The sequence below is a fragment of the Lepisma saccharinum genome, chromosome 2 (assembly GCF_977018435.1).
Source record: "Lepisma saccharinum chromosome 2, izLepSacc3.1, whole genome shotgun sequence".
NCBI classification, from domain to species: domain Eukaryota; kingdom Metazoa; phylum Arthropoda; class Insecta; order Zygentoma; family Lepismatidae; genus Lepisma; species Lepisma saccharinum.
Window position 1 is genome coordinate 133868832 of NC_139230.1, and position 20838 is coordinate 133889669.

Below are 20838 nucleotides of genomic sequence, written 5' to 3' on the forward strand. Positions count from 1 at the left end.
ACAAACGATGTCGCGGACAAGAGTGTATGAATGGTGTGAGAAGTTTCGCGAAGGACGGGAGCTGGTGACAAATGAAGCGCATGGACACATTCGCCCGACTGCAGTCACACCAGTGAATATCCCACGTGTTGAGCAAATGATTCGTGAGAACCGGGGAGTAACAGTGCGGGATATTGCTGCCGAGGTGAATATCAGTGTCGGGAGTGTTGAGACAATCAGTCACGACCACTTACGTTTCCGCAAAATCTGTGCAAGGTGGGTTCCCCGCCAGCTGACATTCGATCAGAAGTGGGTACGCAGGACGGTCTGTGAACAGCTTCTGAATCGGTTTTGAGCAGAAGGTGATGAATTGTTGCAATCCATCATCACGTGTGATGAAACATGGTTGCACAATTCAACCCCAGAGACCAAAAGACGCAGCATGGAGTGGCAGCATAAAGGTTCCCTGCCCCCAAGAAAAGCAAAACGCAGCCGTCCGCTGGAAAGACCATGGCAAGTGTCTTCTGGGACATGAAGGGCGTTATCCATGTGGATTTTCTGGACAAAGGGAGCACGATTAATGACCAGTATTACTCCACATTGTTGAGTGGTGCTGTACGAAAGTCCATTCGCAAGAAAAGGCCTGGGATGTTGTCTGGAAATGTCATTCTTCTCCATGACAATGCCCACCCTCACACCAGTGGTGGCTGGCCAAGTGCAACAAGTGCAGATGTTTTCACCTAATTTCCAAATTAATATTGACATTTTTCATTTGCTTGTTAAATTTAACTATTTCCCAGCAGAACGCACACGATAATACTCAAATAACACGCCGCTCGGCGCTACGCACGTATTGAGTTCGTCCCAACCCAAGAGCAAACACCGCTAGGTTGCGGAAAACTTAGCCGGTTGTCATGGCAACGGTGACGTCACCTAGTGTTGGCCTTGAACGGGTGTCGCCTTCTAGATGAAGCAGTTCTCTCGTCGGAGAAAACATCGCATCCAGTGCTTGTGGCAAAATCTTCGCGTTCTCGCGAGATCTTGTTCCGCGTGTGTGTTTATCGTTTCCTATCGTGTGTTGTGTTCATGTGTTGAGCTGTGGTTTCTACAATGAACCCAGTAAATGACTTAGTGTGTAATTTGTTGCAGACACCATTTTCCAGATGGACGGATGAAGACAAAAAAGACGTTTTAAATTGGGGGGGGGGGGGGCACTGGCACTTACTATTTGTTTTCATTGCCTATAAATATACTTCTTCACCTGTTATTTTAGGCACGAGCCGCGGCTGCCTCACACGGCCAATGTGACAACAACAACTCTGGCCGACATGCACTGGGAAGTTCTGCCCCATCCCCCCTACAGTCCGGATTTAGCTCCCAGTGATTATCATTTGTTTGCACCCCTTAAAGACCATCTGGGAGGGAAGAAATTCACGACAGATGAAGCACTGCGGAGCGATGGCCTCCAGTGGCTACGACAACAACCAAGTTCTTTCTACACCAAAGGAATTCGGGAGCTGCCAGAACGATGGCAACGGTGCCTCGGCATGCACGTAGAATACTTTGAAAAACTGACATAGTTTGGAGTTTCTTCTGCTACCTATTCCTCTGCAGAAATAAAAGTCCCGGTCAACCTTGAACGACCCTTGTATCATTAATGTTTTGGATTTTGCTCAGGCAAGACTCCCAGGTTGTTGTTTTCAAGTCATCTCTCTTAACGAGGAACGCTAGTGGCAACCCTGCCACGCACCCCTGGTAGTTATGTCAGAGCAAGTGTTTGCTGTGTTGGGTTGCATATGTACAGGATAGATTTTAAGCGCTTATAGCACAGAAACCAGGGTGGCGACAGACCTGGAAAACCTGGAAAACCGGGAAAAGTCAGGGAATTTGAGGTGTCAAAAAAAGTCAGGGAAAAGTCAGGGAATTTCGTCTTCATTGACTTCGAACACTCTTTTGACGAAAATTGTTATAACTCGGGCACTATGGGAGCAATCTACTTCGGATAACTTTTGTTTTGCAGCTAAAATATCAGCGCATGCAACGGTGTACAATTTAGAACACCGGATCGAGGAAGGGGACTTGGGGGGTACGTCCCCTGAATTTCAATGGAAGAAAACAAAAATCTGCAGTTTGCCCCCTCTTCTCCCGCTATTTTGGGAAGAAGGCGCGAAATTTAGTATTCTTTTCAAAGAATGGACATATCTCAAGAGAATGAAACATGTTTTATGTTCTTGGGTGTCATACAAGTTGAATAATAAGCCAAAATGTTATTATTATTTATTTTTTTTACGAAAAATAGGTAATTTGCATTTTTGGAGGAAAATTGTTATAACTCGGAAACTAAGGGAGCAATCTACTTCGGATATTTTTTATTTTGCAGATAAAACATCATAACATGCAACCGTGTACAATTCAGAACGCCGAACCGAGGAAGGGGGTTTGTGGGGGGGGGGGGTGGCCCCCGAATTTCAATGGAAAAATCAAAAATCTAAAGTTTGCTACATTCTTTTCAAAGAATTGACATTTCTCAAGAGAATGAAACATGTTTCATGTTCTTGGGTGCCATACAGGTTGAATAATAAGCCAAATGTGAAACTGTTTTTTACGAAAAATAGGTAATATGCATTTTTGGAGGAAAATTATTATAACTTGGGCACTATGGGAGCAATCTACTTCGGATAACTTTTGTTTTGCAGCTAAAACATCAGAGCATGCAACCGTGTACAATTCAGAACGACGAACCGAGGAAAGGGGGTTTGGGGGCGCGACCACCGAATTTCAATGAAAAAAAACAACAACATAAAAATCTGGAGTTTACCTCCTCTTCTCCCGCTATTTTGGGGAGAAGGCGCAAACCTTAGTATTCTCTTCAAAGAATGGACGTTTCCAAAGAGATTGAAACATGTTTCATGTTCCTGGGTGCCATACAAGTTGAATAATGAGCCAAAATGTGAAACTCTGTTCGGAAGTGTGGCATGGATATGTTGCGGAGAGGGGGGAGGTTGGTCATACATATGAATTTCCCAGGCTTGCTCCAGACCTGTGTCAGAGTTTCCACCCAAACATAACAGTATGAAGGTCCAAAAAGCACATTCATTTCGTAATCAGCACCATGATACCATATGGCATTATCGGACCAGTACGACCTTACTCTGATGATACCATGGTTGGTATCATCAGAGGAGTGAAGGTTAAGCCTCTCAATATTACGTGGAAAATGCATTGAATTATCATTTTTTTTCTTGTCCGTATGGGAGTAGTAAGGAGACTTGTCAACAGATGGAGGGGATAAGAGCAGGTGGCGCCGTCCGATAGTTGTCGGACGTCGTAGTAAGGCATTTTGTTGGGCAAACTGAAGGAACATGGAAACAAATATGTTCCATTGATACATACGATTTTTGTCGAATATTGCCACCCGACAAAGTATCTCACTACAACATGCGACAGAAATTGCATGGACTGCAACATCCAACAAAAATCGCATGCATAAACAAGAAGAGCTTTAGACTGCAAATAGGCTGCTGGAATTTTATTACTCTTCTGGCTCACTTCACCTTATTGAATGTAGCAGTGCTTACGAAGGTTTTCTTTCATCATCCTGACGCATTACTGGTTTAGTGAACATACGTTTACAATGACATTGCAATATTCTTAGATATCAAGAAGAATCCAACCAAACGGGATATATATTAAATACTACGAGGGTCACTATTTATATTTTGAGCCTTGGCAACACTGATTGAAGTTAGGCGCGATTTGACGTTTGCACGGAATCGTCTGGCATTATTGACCATAACGTACTTCAAATGTTTTGTCAATAGCTTCATTTGTGTTGTTTATGTTGCCTTGGAGATTGCGCGACAACAATAAAATGGAATTAACTCGTGAACATTTTCGTGCGATGATTTTTTACGATTTTCGACGTGGATTATCAAGACAAGAATGCATCGATCAACTTACTTCCACATTTGGCGATGAAGCCCCATCCTTTGCCACTGTGAAACGCTGGCATAACGAATTTAATCGTGGCTGCCATTCGCTCACCGACGAGATTCGCGAAGGTCATCCAAAATCAGTTGTTGTTCAAGAAAACATTGATGCTGTGCAAAACCTAATACTGCAAGATCGTTATGTGACATACTGTGAGATTGAGGCAACCATAGGAATTAGTTCCACCAGCATATATAAAATATTACATGATCATTTAGCCGTGAGAAAGGTATGTTCTCGTTGGATCCCACACAATTTGACAAAAACTCAAAAAGACGCTCGCGTCAATTGGTGCAAACAAATGCTCGATAAATACAATCGTGGTGCTTCAAAAGACGTATATAAGATTGTAACAGGTGACGAATCATGGATATATGCATATGAGCCGGAACGTAAACAGCAGTCGACTGTATGGGTGTTTCAAGATGAACCCAATCCAACAAAAGTTGTTCGCGCTCGAAGCACATCGAAATCGAAACAAATGGTCGCCTGTTTTTTCGGGAAAACTGGTCATGTGGCAACTGTGCCTTTAGAGGAACGTAGAACGGTCAACTCTGAATGGTACACAACAATTTGTTTGCCAGAGGTCTTCGGTCAAATACGGAAAACAAACGCCGTCGGATCATTCTTCATCAAGACAATGCCAGCTGTCACACATCTCGTCTAACAACCGACTTTATGAACAGTCAAAAAATCGAATTGATGGGTCATCCGCCGTACAGTCCTGATTTGGCACCCAATGACTTATTCTTGTTCCCGAATGTCAAGAATAAATTGCGTGGACAACGATTTTCGTCGGCGGAAGACGCCGTTGATGCGTTCAAAAACCATATTATGGAGGTGTCTCAAGAAGATTGGAAAAACTGCTTTGACAAATGGTTCGAACGAATGCAAAAGTGTATTGACCATAAAGGAGAATACTTCGAAAAACAATAAAGCAGTTTTCAATGCCAAATTCCTGTGTTTTCATTGTTAGGCTCAAAATATAAATAGTGACCCTCGTATCACGATAAAGTACAAAAAAACAACTGCATTGGTGAACGTTATAAAAATTGGCAAGTGCATCTCCCAACCGAAAATTTACTGCAACACTAGTATTGCAATGAAATTAACGCCACTCTCTGTCCTGTCTGTTTAATGTCGTGAGAGATGGTCTTAAATCTCTCACTGAGTGAAGTTAATGTCCAATATTATGAAATAAAATACTAATAATAAATACGTAAATATTTTAATATCATATTTACTTGAATCATTCATTCATAACAGCAAATCTCTTCCTTCAGGAATTGACTTTTCTTTGCCAGCCCTGCTAAATTTTCACTTTCCATCTACTGATTTATACGAGGGGTGGCCAGAAAGTAATTTCTAATTTTTTGCAAACGCCAAAACCGTGAAAAATGATAATTGCTGCGAAATTATGTTTAGGAATCAGTGATGTCTGGACACATTTTTCGCTCGTTCGAAATATCGAAATAATGTGAATTTGGCAAAAAATGCGAATTGTTGGCGTTTTTAGCGATTTTTTTTAAAGAAATGTCCTAAAACAACGAAAAATTCCATGAAATCTAACATCCTTGTCTTTTCTAGGCCATGTTTGTGGACATAGAACATGCAAGTTTTCCAAGATTTTACTCAAGAGTAAACTATAATGCTTGTTATACATGGAATAATCCCGACATCCACATTAAATCATTTATTTCCCACGATTTTTTCAACTTCTATCGAAACCCATTTGCATCACAGAGCAAAGTGGCAGGGTTCTAACAGGAGATCGAGTGCTTATCTACCGTCACACGAGAGCCACATCTTCAGTATTTGTCGCGCGAGATGTGTTTTGAATTACCAAGCTAAGTGCGCACTATTGGCGAGTAATAATGGAGCTCAGTTGTTAGGGCATCTGACTACTATGCGAGAGACCCGGGATCGATCCCCTGCGGGGGAGAACCGGGATGTTTTCCACCTATTCAAACTGCTCCGGCGCCCACCCAGCATCATATGAAGCCGGTACCTTGAGAAAACTTTGAGGGATAAAGGTAGCCAGTAGTGTGGTGCTGATCACACCACCCCCACCTTCAGCCGTGATCAAGAAAGTGTGGGACCCTAACTCCACACCAATATTCCATTATCTAAAATCCTTACCTTAAAATTAATAAAGGGGTATGGAAAATAACTTTCCCAAAATAACTTTCAAGATATCAAACTCTCGCGAAGAGGCGTAAGCCATGTGATTTACAATTAAACAGTAGTTTAAAAACACCATTTAGGTATAATTTCAGATATTTGCCAGAAAATGCACTAAAATGAAAATGTGAATTTTGGGGAAAATAACACCGTATAGTAAAAAATAAAAAATAAGAAAATACACCAATTTGAAAAAAAAAAATTAAAATATCAAGGTCCCTACCGATTAGGCATAAATAAAACAAGAATATCAGTTCTAATTTATTGCATTAGTAACAGTGAGTCCTAACCTAATTTTCGGCATAATCACCACCGTTGTTCTGGCATGTGTCGTAGCATGGCACTAAATTTTGTATGCCCATGTCATATGTGTCTGACAGTAAAGACTGGAACTATGTCTACCGCAATGTAGCTGTCAAATCCTTGCCCTCTTCAGTTAAACAATGAGATGAAAGTCAGTACATTCAAGGCCAGGGCTGTTCAGGGAGTTGTCCAAGATCTCTCACCTGAAGTGATGCAAAGGGCCCGTGTGTACTCAGCTATATGGGGTTGTGCACATTCGATTGGCCTTCCATGAATTGTCTGCACCATTGTCTGACCATACTATCACTCACAACGTCCGGTCTGCACAACTCACACGATTGCTGGTGGCTCTGTGCCGAATTCTGAGCGTGCAATGTAGGCTACATCGCAGTCGGTGGGATACTTTATGAGAGCTGCAATCTTTAACCTAAAACTGTCCTAAACCGGCTGCATTGCAACTGTACCAGATTACAGCTGCATGCCATTTCTTCCTCCGTGCATGTGTGTGTCGCTCTCCGGCAACTAGTGCTGCATACAGGCACCATTGGAGCTTTTTCAGGATTTCCCTCGTATATGAACTTTCAGAAGCTTTTATTATTAGTGTTTTCCTGTTTTAATGTGTTGGTTTAAGTAAATCAGGTACCTATACAATGCAATTCTATAAATTCCATGCGTTAAATTTCTAATACTTACATACCCTTTTCGTGAGTATTAATGGTATAACTGCATGTTGTCAGTTTCACAACACTTCACTTGGATATACTGTACTGAAGCAGAAATCCCATCGATAATGTAAGGAAATATGACACTTTCTTTTGTTCGATTCAGTTGTTTCACTTATATGCAAGAGTTGTTTGCGTAACAGAGAAGAGAGAAGTAGCTTTATGCATCGAAAAATGAGTCCGCACTCATAGTTTTTGCAAGAAGAGGATTCCAAACCTCAGTGGAAATATCAACATATAATACCGAGAATGTATAAGGAGACTGATAAATTACAAATTGTATTTCTTAATCATTCACTCTTCACTCTTATCTCATTTAGTCTTAACTTTAAAAATAATCAAGTATTTTATTTTAAACTTACTGCGTATGACAAAATTCCATAATCCTTCCTTAGCTTGTGAATTGTAATAATTTTCCAAATTCACTATTTTGCAGTTTGAATTCAAATCATAGAGAATAGAGAAATTAAGTCAATTTAATAGAAGATAATATTGGTACTTAGCAAAACCATACGTGGATCTGTATGAGTTTATTATTTCCATTTGCAAAAACATCGATGTAGTTTAGTTTGTAATTGTCAGGGAAAAATGAAAATTTTGTCCTGGAAAACCTGGAAAAGTCAGGGAATTTCATTTCTGCTTGTTTGTAGCCACCCTGAGAAACTAAGCGCTTTCGAGGTAAACTTTATAGGGAAAAGTTACTTGTTTTTATGATATCTACCAGCATCCAAGCGTTTTTGAAAGAGTTTTGCAACACCCTGTATGTGTGTGTGTGTGTGTGTGTGTGTATATATATATATATATATAATAGACTTCCGGTTCCGTCTATTTCTCCTCACACCGTTGATGCTATGAAATTAGTGAAAATTTTGAATTTTTCTACTGTCCAGTGAGTGTTTCCTTTTACCTTCTTTGATTTTTACTTAGCCCTTTTGGCCATCCATATATATAATGGATAAAAGCAAGGAGGCCCTCTTTGCTTTTATCCATTATATATATGGATGGCCAAAAGGACTAAGTAAAAATCAAAGAAGGTAAATGTCCATCCGTTTTACCTTCTTTGATATATATATATATATATATATATATCCCTACCACTTAACACCATACTAAAAAAGTTGATGTCACATCCCTCTACACTAATATTCCCCATGCCCATGGCCTTTGTGCCACGAAATCATTCCTTAACAGCCGACCCAAACCCCACAATCCCAGCACTCACTTCTTGATACAACTAGCCAACCTTGTACTTACCTGCAACAACTTCTGCTTCGGTGATCAACATTACCTGCAAATACGTGGCACAACTATGGGTACCCACCCACATGGCCCCCTCTTATGCCAAGCTGTTCATGGGCAGGCTGGAACAGGAATTCCTTGACTCCCAGCAACTAAAACCACTCCTCTGGCTCAGATTCATAGATGACATTTTTCTCCTCTGGACACATGGCGAACCCTCCCTCACTACATTCCTAAACCAATTTGACGACTTCACTACCCTCAAATTCACCTGGTTCCACTGCAAAGACCAAGTGACCTTCCTAGATGTGGACATCCACATTGCGGGAGACCACTTGGAAACTTCCATACACATCAAACCGACCAACCACCTCCAGTATCTCCACTACTCCAGCTCACACCCCTACCACACCAAAAAAAGCCATCCCATTTTCCCTTGCCCTCAGAGGCCAGCGCTTCAACTCATCCCCCTCATCCCGCCAAAACTACAACCTACGCCTGCACCAATCCCTAACCAACCGTGGCTACCCCTCCACCCTCATCAACAAACAAATCACTAGAGCTAACTCCCACAACCGCACCAAACAACCCAAAACCAACCCTCCAACTCTGATCACCCAATACCACCCCCACATTATGAAAATCAGACATACGCTCCACTCCCTCCTCCCCATCCTGCACAGTGATCCTGACACCAGGGACATCTTTCTGGATAAACCTAGGGTCATCTTCCGTCGCCCCCCCCCCCCAACCTCCAAAACATCTTGGTCCGAAACACTCCCACCCCTTCCACACCACTCCCCCCAGCTCACAGGTGCAACAAACCCAGATGCAAGACCTGCCCCATACTCATCACCTCCCCCACCCTCCTGATCCCCACAGCAGCAGGTGAGTTCACCCTTCACCCTAAGGGTACCTGCCACTCATCCTACCTAATTTATACCCTCATCTGCCAAATCTGCGGCAACTTCTCCCTAGGCGAAACCTCCACTCCCTTGAATCTAAGGATCAGTAATCACCATTCCTCCACGCAAAACTCCAATTTCACAGTTTCATCCACACCAACAGCCATAACACCACCTTCAATAACTGCTTCCGTGTTGCCATCATCCATCTTTTACCCCCCCCCCCCTTCCCGCTCTGACACATCTTTCCGCAGATGATGGAAAGAGCCTATATAGCAGGCATGCATGCCACTATACCCCCCGGACTCAACCTAGCCAACCAGTAACCCTTTCCTCTCCTCCCCAAAACTACCCACCCACTTTACAGTAAACACTGGTTAAAGTACTTTTTCGTCATCTATCAACTGTTTCTGGCAACACTGATCTTAGAGACGCTACGGTCAGTATTCTGTGCCTCTTCTCCTAGTAACGCCGATCTTTTTCCTTCTAACTTGAAAATGTGATTCAGATCGCGAAATATAGAATAATTTCTCTTCGTGTGGTAAGTGTTTACTGTCTCCTTCATATATATATATATATATTTTGGATAAAAGCAAGGAGGGCCAAAAGGGCTAATTAAAAATCAAAGAAGGTAAAAGGAAACACTCACCGGACAGTAGAAAAATTCAAATTTTTTTTGCTAATTTCATAGCATCATCAGTGTGAGGAGAAAGAGACGGACATTTACCTTCTTTGATATATACACACACACATACATACTTGTTAGAGTCTCTTGCTTCTTCTGATCTTTTATCTGTTCTTTATGACAGTTGCCAACATTATAATGTATGAAATCATTTTGTTGCACTTGGTAAAGTTCCCATCTTCTAAAGTTTAATGGTGAATATTGCCTTTCTTATTGAGGAGTAGAAGACACATTTGTAGGTTGAATTCTTTCCTGTCAGTTCATTGCTGAAATGATCTTCTTTATGTGGTAAATATACATCTCTCTTTATTCCAGGTTAACAGAACATCATCTCCATCAAGGTTTGCAATGACGCAAATGCCCTCACCATGTACATTGCTGCATCCAGATAAAGTCAACTTCCTTTTTGAGACGAGCTTATTCGTAGTATATCAACAAGGATTAATGCTTCTTCTCGACAGCAGAACATCCGAAACCACAAAGCAGTATTTGTGCAGAGAACTAGGAGCCGAAATAGTATGTTAGAATTTTATTAATACATGTTATCATGTCCACACATTCATTATCATCATGCCCTCTGCCAGCCATTTAATCTTGGTCTTCCTTGGTCTCAAAGAAATATATTTTGGCTTTCATTATCGTTGTAGTGAAAATTGGTAATTTTTTTCTTAAATTAGAATTCATACTTTAATGAAACAAAGTAATATTCCTGCAGGAATTTATGTGCAATAAACTTAAAATTTAGGATGGATCAAAACTAAGACTGAGCCAATACTTATAACAACCATGCTGATGTATCAGTATTGGCTGTGTTTTGGGTCTTTTGCAGATCCACAAAAATGCCATGCAACACTTTAACAAAGTCTTAATTATCCTGGAACTGATGCAAAATTCAAGTTTCCATTTATTTTGCACCCAGATTGTGTGAAAAACTGTATGTTGTGATTACACAGTAATTAGGGACATTGGATTTTCATAATGCACAATGAAATTTGTGTGAGTTTCATTCGCAAAGTAATGCAAAATGTGTGCTTTTCCACAAAGTGAATGAATGCCTTTTTGTGAAATAGCTGTGAAATATCATCAAATTAAGTAGGAAACATGCAAAAACGAGCAACCAAGGCTGTGTGTTTGCACTGCCAATTTGTGACAAAACAATTGCCTAAAGAAACCTACCACTTGCAATTGAAAAAAGATGTTATTTTCAGGAAGAAGCTGCAAATTGTGATTCCTCATGCAGATAAGTCTTGGTTTGGAAACTTTGCTATTGCCATGCCTGTCGAGCAGCATTTTTTCTCCTCCTCATCTCTTCACATCTGTCAGTAACTTTCTAGTTGATCTACCAGTGTAATTTTTTCCCTTGAAAACTGAGTACCATTGTTTTGCCTTTTGTGTCGGAAGTCAATGTGAACAACTTTCTTACGAATCACAATTGTTGCCACTTTCAGGTGAATGTGGAGAAGGGGTAAAAGAATATAAACCACAGTTGTAAGCACACTCACTGTGCATAAAATCAAATTAATCGATTTAAAAAGAAGGAAAATTGCATTTGTAATCTGAATACACCCTTCCCCCATTGCAAATTGCCCATTGAGTGCCAAGACCTGCCAAGCGACTTTTCGTTGTGCATAATCAGAATCAAATTGCATCACATCAGTTTCTGATTTTCGAGATTAAGAGTCAGCTGTTGCTTTCAAGTAGCTCTGAATTATCCTCATTATGCTAGGTCATCAAGATTTTAGAGATTGCACCAGGAATCAAACCCTGGAGCACTCAATGTCCAGTAAAATTGCTTCACTTCACTTGGCAATACAAACAGTGGTGACAGACCTGGAAAACCGGAAAAAGTCATAGAATTTCAAAGATCCAAAAAAGTCAGGGAAATGTCAGGGGATTTTGTCTTTGTTGACAAATGTTCCTTTGTTGAACTGCAGATGCAATGCAATGAACCTGCCAGGTATTGGATTTTTAAGAGGTTGTAATGAAGGACTGAACTTTAACTGGGAAATCTTCTTGCCAGCCCTTTGAGTCATCTTTTTGGTCCCTATTATGCATCGGACACAACCACAATACCAGGAACAAGTGATGGATGGTGAGGAGGTAGGGGATGAGAAAATTTCCAGAGGGGCAGACATATTTAATGAACCTCTAAATATCACATGTAAAATATATTGACTTATCATGTTTTCCTTGTTTGTATGGGAATCATAAAGTGGGTGGAGCTGTCAACCGGAAGAGGGGAGGGACAGGTGCACACACTCTGGCACCACCCAACAAATATGAATGAGGGATTTTATGCAACCTGATTTTTTGTTGTATGTCGTGATATGACATTTTGCTGGACATATTTATGCTCCACTGGCGTGTGCGATTTTTGTCTGATATCACCATCTAACTATGTCAAGTTGCAATAAGATATCTGTCTCTCTACGGCATAAAAACTCATGCATGGCACTCTTATGCATCAGATTTTTTTGACTGATGTGGTATGACATTTCGTCGGACAAACTTTCAGGCTCGTTTATGGATGCAATTTTTTTCAGATACAGCAGTCGACATTTGCCATTCCTTAACATTGGACAAAAATCACAAGCCTTAGACTGATGCACCACTGGAAAGATGTCACTGGAATTTTGTTACCCTTTTAGCTCACTTTACCTTATTTTAATCAATCTAGCAATGCACATGAAGGTATCATCCCGGTGTAATAGTGGTTTTGCACAGGGTAACACACCTTTGCAATGACACTGACATTTTATTCAAAATCAAGAAGAAGAAAATCGGGATATTTCTAATGAATAATATCACAACAAAGTGAAACAAAAATGTGCATTGTTAAGTGTTACAAATATTTGACAACCTCAGTTTTCTGCTACACCCTCCTCTTCCCCGTCCTGTTAACCTCACGAGAGATTATTATTAATCTATAGCTGAGGGAAGTTAATGTCCAATGTTATGGAATAAAGAAATAATAAATAGGTAAATATTTGAATATGCTAATAATTACTTGAATAATTCAATCCTTAAAACATATCATTTTCCTCAGTAATCAATGTTCCTCTGCCAGCTCTACTCGATTTTCACCTTTCATCTATTGTTATTGAATTTAATAGACTGGAGCTTTATATGTGGAGCATCCAGAAAGTAACTTCCAATTAGTCATAAATTAAAACAAGCACATCGGTAATAAATTAACATTTATTTTATTACTTAAAGTGACCCATAACTTTGACATTTTCACCTCCATTGTTCAGGTGCTTGTTGTAGTGCATCACTAAATTTTGTATACCTCTGTGCATTGCTGTAAAAATCTGTCCCTAGCTTGTGAATTGTAATAATTTTTCAAATTCACCATTTTCCAGTTTGAATTACAGAGAAATGCATTAAATTTCTTGTAAACTACTATAGATACTTAATACAATCCATACCTGGAAGCAGTATGAGTTTATTATTTCCATGTACAAATACGTGAATTTAGATGAAAATTATCAGGGAAAAAAATTTGAAAACTTGAAAAAGTCATGGATTTTAATTTCTAATTATCTGTAGCCACCCTGTGCAAATCATTTTTCATATGACAAATACTGATATTAATATTGATGTTAATATCCCACTTCGATCGGTAACACAAAATTTCCATGCGACAAATACCGATGTTGCAGCTCCCGTGTGACAGTAGGTGCACACACTATCTTTGGCAGAACTGTGCCACTTCACTCAGTAATGCAAAATGTTTCTCGCATGACAAATACCGATCATACAGCTCCTGTGTGATGGTAGATATGCATTGATCCTCACCAAAGTCATGCCAGTATGTTCCATACACATTAATCTGCTGGTGTTTGTACGGCGGCTCACAAGTGTGTCCAAGGGAGCCGAGGTGAAGTGGTGGATTTTGTAACCCCCCTTTGGCCCAGTATTCCTATTAAAAAAAAAAAAGGGAGGGAAAGATGTCAAAGTGAGGGCAAGCAACTTAAAAAAGGATCTGTATATCTAATTAATATGTCATAAATATATACAATGAATAATAATTGTTGTGGTAAATGAGGTCAAATTTTCACAATGCACCACGGCTTGCCTGTCAGCCAGATTCACATCTGCACTTCTGCCATCTTATGTTGAAGAGTTACCATGATTGCCACCCATACCTGTGATAGGGCCTTGATTTGAATAGTTTTGTCCTCTCCATTGTCTTTGGTAGGAACTAAGTGAGATTGTGTGTCATACTGTTACACTCAGAAATGTCACACAATAAAAAATTGAAGCTATCTGTGAAAACATGCATTTAAGCTGTAAACAGAAAATTTGAACATCCAAGGTATGTTGTAAGATCTCTACCAGAGTTTTAGTTAAGTAGAGTTATGAATTCTACAGGAAACATTAAACCATTTTGTGTACTTTCTTCTCTGCTGTATCTAATAAGAGAGAGTTACATTTATTCGACTGTAACCCCCTATCACTTCATCATGTATATTCAGTCACTCCTGAAAGATCTTTACCATAATTGTTTCTTGCATGTGTTATCTCTGTGGACATTTTATTAGATTGTCTTGAATTTTTGTTAATTTTGTCCACTCTTGCAGCTCTTTGACAGAATGCAATTGCATGTTAATTAATTATCATCCCAACTTCTCAACCTGCCTTAACTTATATAAGGGGCATATTTATTAGGTTGTTTTTAAAGTATTTATTTCTTAACCTTTAGCAAATGGGTGGGAGCAGGTCTTCCTGTCACATGTAACCTGCACCAGATGGCTGAGATAACTATTACCAGCACAGTGTAGCAGCAATTACAATTCATGTGCCATTTCTTCAAAACTACAGATGTTATTTCTGTTCTGTCTTTTTTGACCGTTTGTATGCACATGATGGTATGACATTTCCCTCTGTATTATGGGAAAAATCATATAAAATGTGCTCTCCTCAACCACTACTTTTTGATGCTATATTAAGTAAAATATTTTTTACTTCCTTAATTACATGTTGTTAAAGTGTTATTTTGTTCTCATTATTATTTGTTTGAACAAAATAACACTTTAACAACATGTGATAATTAGGTATACAGAAGAAAACTATATATTTTTTTCAAAATATACTGAAAGTCACAACTCCTGAAAATATTAATCTAATTTCATTTTTTTTCCAAGATTGGTGGACTGGCATTACATGTCATGGTGGCGACAGACCTGGAAAACCGGGAAGAGTCAGGGAATTTGAGGTGTCAAAAAAAGTCACAGAAATGTCAGGGAATTTAGTCTTCATTGACTTTTTTCATTTTTTAAAAAAAAATATTTAAAGATATCGTTATGGAACTCTGCACGGGAACAGAAAATCTCGTTCGTAATTTTCGGCCTCAACTTTTAGGCCCCTTTTATGCGCAACACAACCACGGCGCCAGAAACCAGTGATGGCAGGAGGAGAGAGAGAGAGAGAAATTTCTCTCGCCCTGGCTTCTCGGTGGGAATTTTAAATTCGAACACTTTGGAGGAAAATTGTTATAACTCGGGCAGTATGGGAGCAATCTACTTCGGATAACTTTTGATTTTCAGCTAAAACATCAGCGCATGCAGCCGTGTACAATTCAGAATGCCAAACCGAGGAAGGGGCTTTGGGGTACGACCCTCGAATTTCAATGAAAAGCAACATAAAAATCTGGAGTTTGCCTCCTCTTCTCCCACTATTTTGGAGAGAAGCCGCAAACTTTAGTATTCTTTTCAAAGAATGGATATTTCTCAAGAGAATGAAACATGTTTCATGTTCTTGGGTGCCATACAAGTTGAATAATAAGCCAAAATGTGATTTTTTTAAACAAAAAATAGGTAATTTGCATTTTTGGAGGAAAATTGTTAGAACTCGGACACTATGGGAGAAATCTACTTCGGATAAGTTTTGTTTTGCAGCTAAAACATCATAGCATGCAACCGTGTACAATTCAGAACGCCGTACCGAGGAAGATGGGTTTGGGGGCACAACCCCCGAATTTAAATGGAAAAAAAACAAAAATCTGGAGTTTGCCCCTTCCCCCTATTTTGGGGAGAGGGTGCGAACTTTAGTTATCTTTTCAAAGAATGGACATTTCTCAAGAGAACTTAACATGTTTCATGTTCTTGGGTGCCATACAAGTTGAATAATAAGCCAAAATGTGATTTTTTAATTATTTTTTTTTACGAAAAATAGGTAATTTGCATTTTTGGAGGAAAATTGTTATAACTCTGCACTATGGAAGCAATCTACTTCGGATAAGTTTTGTTTTTCAGCTAGAAAATCAGAGCATCCAACCGTGTACAATTCAGAACACCGAACCGAAGAAGAGGGGCTTGGGGGGGCGCGACCCCAGAATTTCAATGAAAAAATCTGGAGTTTGCTCCCTCTTCTCCCGCTATTTTGGGGATAATGTGCAAACCTTAGTATTCTCTTCAAAGAATGGACGTTTCCAAAGAGAATAAAACATGTTTCATGTTCTTGGGTGCCATAGAAGTTGAATAATAAGCCGAAATGTGAAACTCTGTTTTTTACGAAAAATAGGTAATTTGCATTTTTGGAGGAAAATTTTTATAACACTGGCACTATGGGAGCAATCTACTTCGGATAAGTTTTGTTTTCCAGCTAGAACATCATAGCATGCAACCGTGTACAATTCAGAATACCGAACCGAGGAAGGGGGGTTTGGGAGCGCGACCACCGAATTTCAATGAAAAAAAAAAACAAAAATCTGGACTTTGCCCCCTCTTCTCCCACTATTTTGGGGAGAATGTGCAAACCTTAGTATTCCTTTCAAAGAATGGATGTTTCCAAAGGGATTGAAACATGTTTCATGTTCCTGGGTGGCATACAAGTTGAATAATGAGCCAAAATGTGAAACTCTGTTCGGAAATGTAGCATGGATATGTTGCAGAGAGGGAGAGAGATTGGTCATCAATATGACTTTCCCGTGCTTGCTCCAGACCTGTGTCAAGAGTTTCCACCCAAACATAAGAGTATGAAGGTCCAAAAAGCACATTCATTTCGTAATCAGCACCATGATACCATATGGTATCATCGGGGAGTAAAGATAAAGCCTCATTGAATGCATTGAATTATCATTTTTTTTCCTGTTCGTATGGGAGTAGTAAGGGGACTTGTCAACAGATGGAGGGGATAAGAGTGGGTGGTGCCATCCGATAGTTGTCGGATGTCGTAGGAAGGCATTTTGTTGGGCAAACTAAAGGAACATGGAAACAAATAGGTTTCATTGATACATACGATTTTTGTCGAGTATCACCACCCGACAAATTACCTCACTACAACATGTGACAGAAATTGCATGGACTGCAACATGCAACAAAAATCGAATGCATAACCAAGAAGTGCTTTAGACTGCAAATGTGCTGCTGGAAATTTATTACTCTTCTGGCTCACTTCACCTTATTTAATGTAGCAGTGCTTACGAAGGTTTTCTTTCATCATCCTCACGTATTACTGGTTTCGCACAAGTGAACATACGTTTACAATGACATTGCACTATTCTTAGATATCAAGAAGAATCCAACAAAATGGGATATATATTGAATACTATCACGAAAAAGTGAAACATAAATCTGCATTGGTGAACGTTATAAAAATTGGCAAGTGCATGCTCCCAACCTCAAATTTACTGCAACACTAGTATTGCAATGAAATTAACGCCACTCTCTGTCCTGTCTGTTTAAACTCATGAGAGATGGTCATTAATCTCTCACTGAGTAAGCTTAATGTCCAATATTATGAAATAAAATACTAATAATAAATACGTAAATATGTTAATATCATATTTACTCAAATCATTCAATCATAAAAGCAAATCACTTTCTTCAAGAATTGACTTTTCTCTGCCAGCCCTGCTAAATTTTCACTTTCCATCTACTGATTTATACGAAGGGTGGCCAGAAAGTAATTTCCAATTAGAAGGGACATAGATTTTTCTCAAACGCCAAAACCGTGAAAAATGGTAATTGCTGCGAAGTTATGTTTAGGAATGTGCAGTGATGTCTGGACACATTTTTCGCCCTTTCAAAATATCAAAATAATGTGAATTTGGCATAAAATACGAATTTTTGGCATGTTTAGCGATGTTTTTTAAAGAAATGTCCTAAAACAACGAAAACTTTCATGAAATCCAACATTGTTGTCTTTTCTAGGCCATGTTTGTGTACATAGAACATGCAAGTTTTTCAACATTTTACTCAAGAGTAAACTATAGAGTTATACGTACATGGAATAATTCCGACAGCCACATCAAATCATGTATTTCCCACGATTTTTTCAACTTCTATCAAAACCATTTGCATCAGAGAGCAAAGTGGCACGGTTCCAAAAGGAGTTCGATTGCATATCTACTGTCACATGGGAGCGACATCTTCGTATTTGTCGCACGAGATATGTTTTGAATTACCAAGCTAAGTGCGCACCATCGGCATTTGTCGAGCAAGTAATAATGGAACTCAGTCATGAGGGCATCTGTCTCCTATGCAAGAGACCCGGGGTCGATCCCCTGAGGGAGAGAACCGGGATGTTTTCCACCTATTCAAACTGCTCTGGCGCCCACCCAGCATCATATGAAGCTGGTACATTGAGGAAACTTTGAGGAATAAAGGTAACCAGGAGCATGGTGCTGATCACACCAACCCTATACACCTTCATGGAAAAGTGCAGGAGAGCACTTTACTTTTACTTCCTCAAAAATCTGTTCCAACATATCAAACTGTCATGAAAATACGTAGACCATGTGACCTACAATTTAAAATAATAGTTTAAAAGCACAATGGAGTATTACGTTTCGGTATATTTGGCAGATAAATGTTCTAAAACAAAAACTCGAATTTTGGGAAACGTAACACTAACAAGTCAAAAAAAGATAATGCCAATTTTTGGTGCCATAATATTTTGGTATGTCACGTGAGATTGATTGATTTTAATTTTTTGGGTGCGTCGCCACTTATGGTCATTATGCACCCTTCAGAATATACTGGGAAAATAACTTCCCCCCCAAAAAAATCAAGATATCAAACTCTCACTTTGAGGTGTAAGCCATGTGACTTACAATTTGAAATAGTAGTTTAAAAACACCATGAATGTATAATTTCAGATATTTGCCAGAAAATGCGCTAAAATGTGAATTTTGGGAAAAATAACACCGTATAGTAAACAATAAAAAATAAGAAAATACACCAATTTAAAAAAAATAACAAAATATCAAGGTCCCTACCGATTAGGCATAAATAAAACAAGAATATCAGTTGTAATTTATTACATTAGTAACAGTGAGTCCTAACCTAATTTTCGGCATAATCAGCAGCGTTGTTCTGGCTTTTGTCATAGCATGGCACTAAATTTTGTATGCCCATGGTATATGTGTCTGACAGCAAAGACTGGAACTATCTCTACCGCAGTGTAGCTGTCAAATCCTTGCCCTGCCAGAAACCTCTTTAGTTAAACAAAGAGATGAGAGTTGGTACAATGAAGGCGAGGACTGTACAGGGAGTGGTCCAAGATCTTTCACCTGAAGTGATGCAAAGGGCCCGTGTGTACTCAGCTGTATGGGGTTGTGCACATTCGATTGGCCTTCGGTGAATTGTCTGCACCATCGTCTGACCATGCTATCACTCACGACGTCCGGTCTGCACACCTCACACAATTGCTGGTGTCTCTGTGCCAAATTCTGAGCATGCAATGTAGGCTACATCGCAGTCAGTGGGAGACTGTATGAGAGCTGCAATCTTTAACCTAGAACTGTCCTAAAATGGCTGCATTGCAACTGTACCAGATTACAGCTACATGCTACTTGTTCCTGCCTACATGTGTGTGTGTTGCTGTCCGACCACTAGTGCTGCGTACAGGCACCATTGGAGCTTTTTTCAGGATGCCCCTCGTATATGAACTTTCAGAATCTTTTATTTTTAGAGTGTTCCTGTTTTAATGTGTGGTTAGCTATACAATGCAATTCTATAAATGCCTTGCATTAAATTTCTAATACCTACATATCCTTTTCATCAGCAATAATGGTATAACTGCATGTTGTCAGTTTCACAGTACTTCACTTGGATATACTGTACTGAAGCAGAAATCTCATTGATAATGTAAGGAAATATGACACTTTATTTTGTTCGATTCAATTGTTTCACTTATGTGCAAGAGTTAAGTTGTTTGCTTTACAGAGAAGAGAGAAGTAGCTTTATGCATTGAAATATGAGTTCTTGAAAGCAGATGGTTCCAAACCACAGTGGAAATATCAATATATAATACCGAGAATGTATTAGGAGACTGATAAATTACAAATTGTATTTCTTAATCAATCACTCTTCACTCTTATCTCATTTAGTCGTAACTTTAAAAATAATCAAGTACTTTATTTTAAACTTACTGCGTATGAGAAGAGTCCGTAATCCTTCCCTAGCTTGTGAGTTGTAATAATTTTCCAAATTCACTATTTTGCAGTTTGAATTCAGATCATAGAGAATAGAGAAATTAAGTCAATTTCATAGAAGATAATATTGGTACTTAACAAATCCATACCTGGATCTGTATGAGTTTATTATTTCCATTTGCAAAATCATTGATTTAGTTTAGTTCGTAATTGTCAGGGAAAAATGTAAATTTTGTCCTGGAAAACCTGGAAAAGTCAGGGAATTTTATTTTTGCTTGTTTGTAGCCACCCTGCATGTCCAAAGAGTGTTTTTTTTTTTGTTGTGCTTCCGTCCAAATTTGGTTCATCTAGTATCCATAGGAATGACACTAAAATAGAAATTCCAGAATTTTTTCCATTTGCTGGCAACACTGCCACTCTTATACATTGTTATTTTTTCCCCCAAGAAGTATC

General features: G+C 39.2%; 1 protein-coding gene across 2 annotated transcripts in view; it reads left to right on the forward strand.

Annotated features, from left to right (window-relative positions):
• Positions 1-20838, forward strand: part of LOC145984131 (nucleoporin Nup188-like) — a 236228-nt gene that overhangs the window by 203436 nt on the left and 11954 nt on the right. For both annotated transcript variants that reach the window (XM_083117569.1, XM_083117567.1), the window contains exon 25: positions 10320-10520. In XM_083117569.1, coding sequence (XP_082973695.1) covers positions 10320-10520 — 201 coding nt within the window. The remainder of the gene's footprint in view (positions 1-10319; positions 10521-20838) is intronic.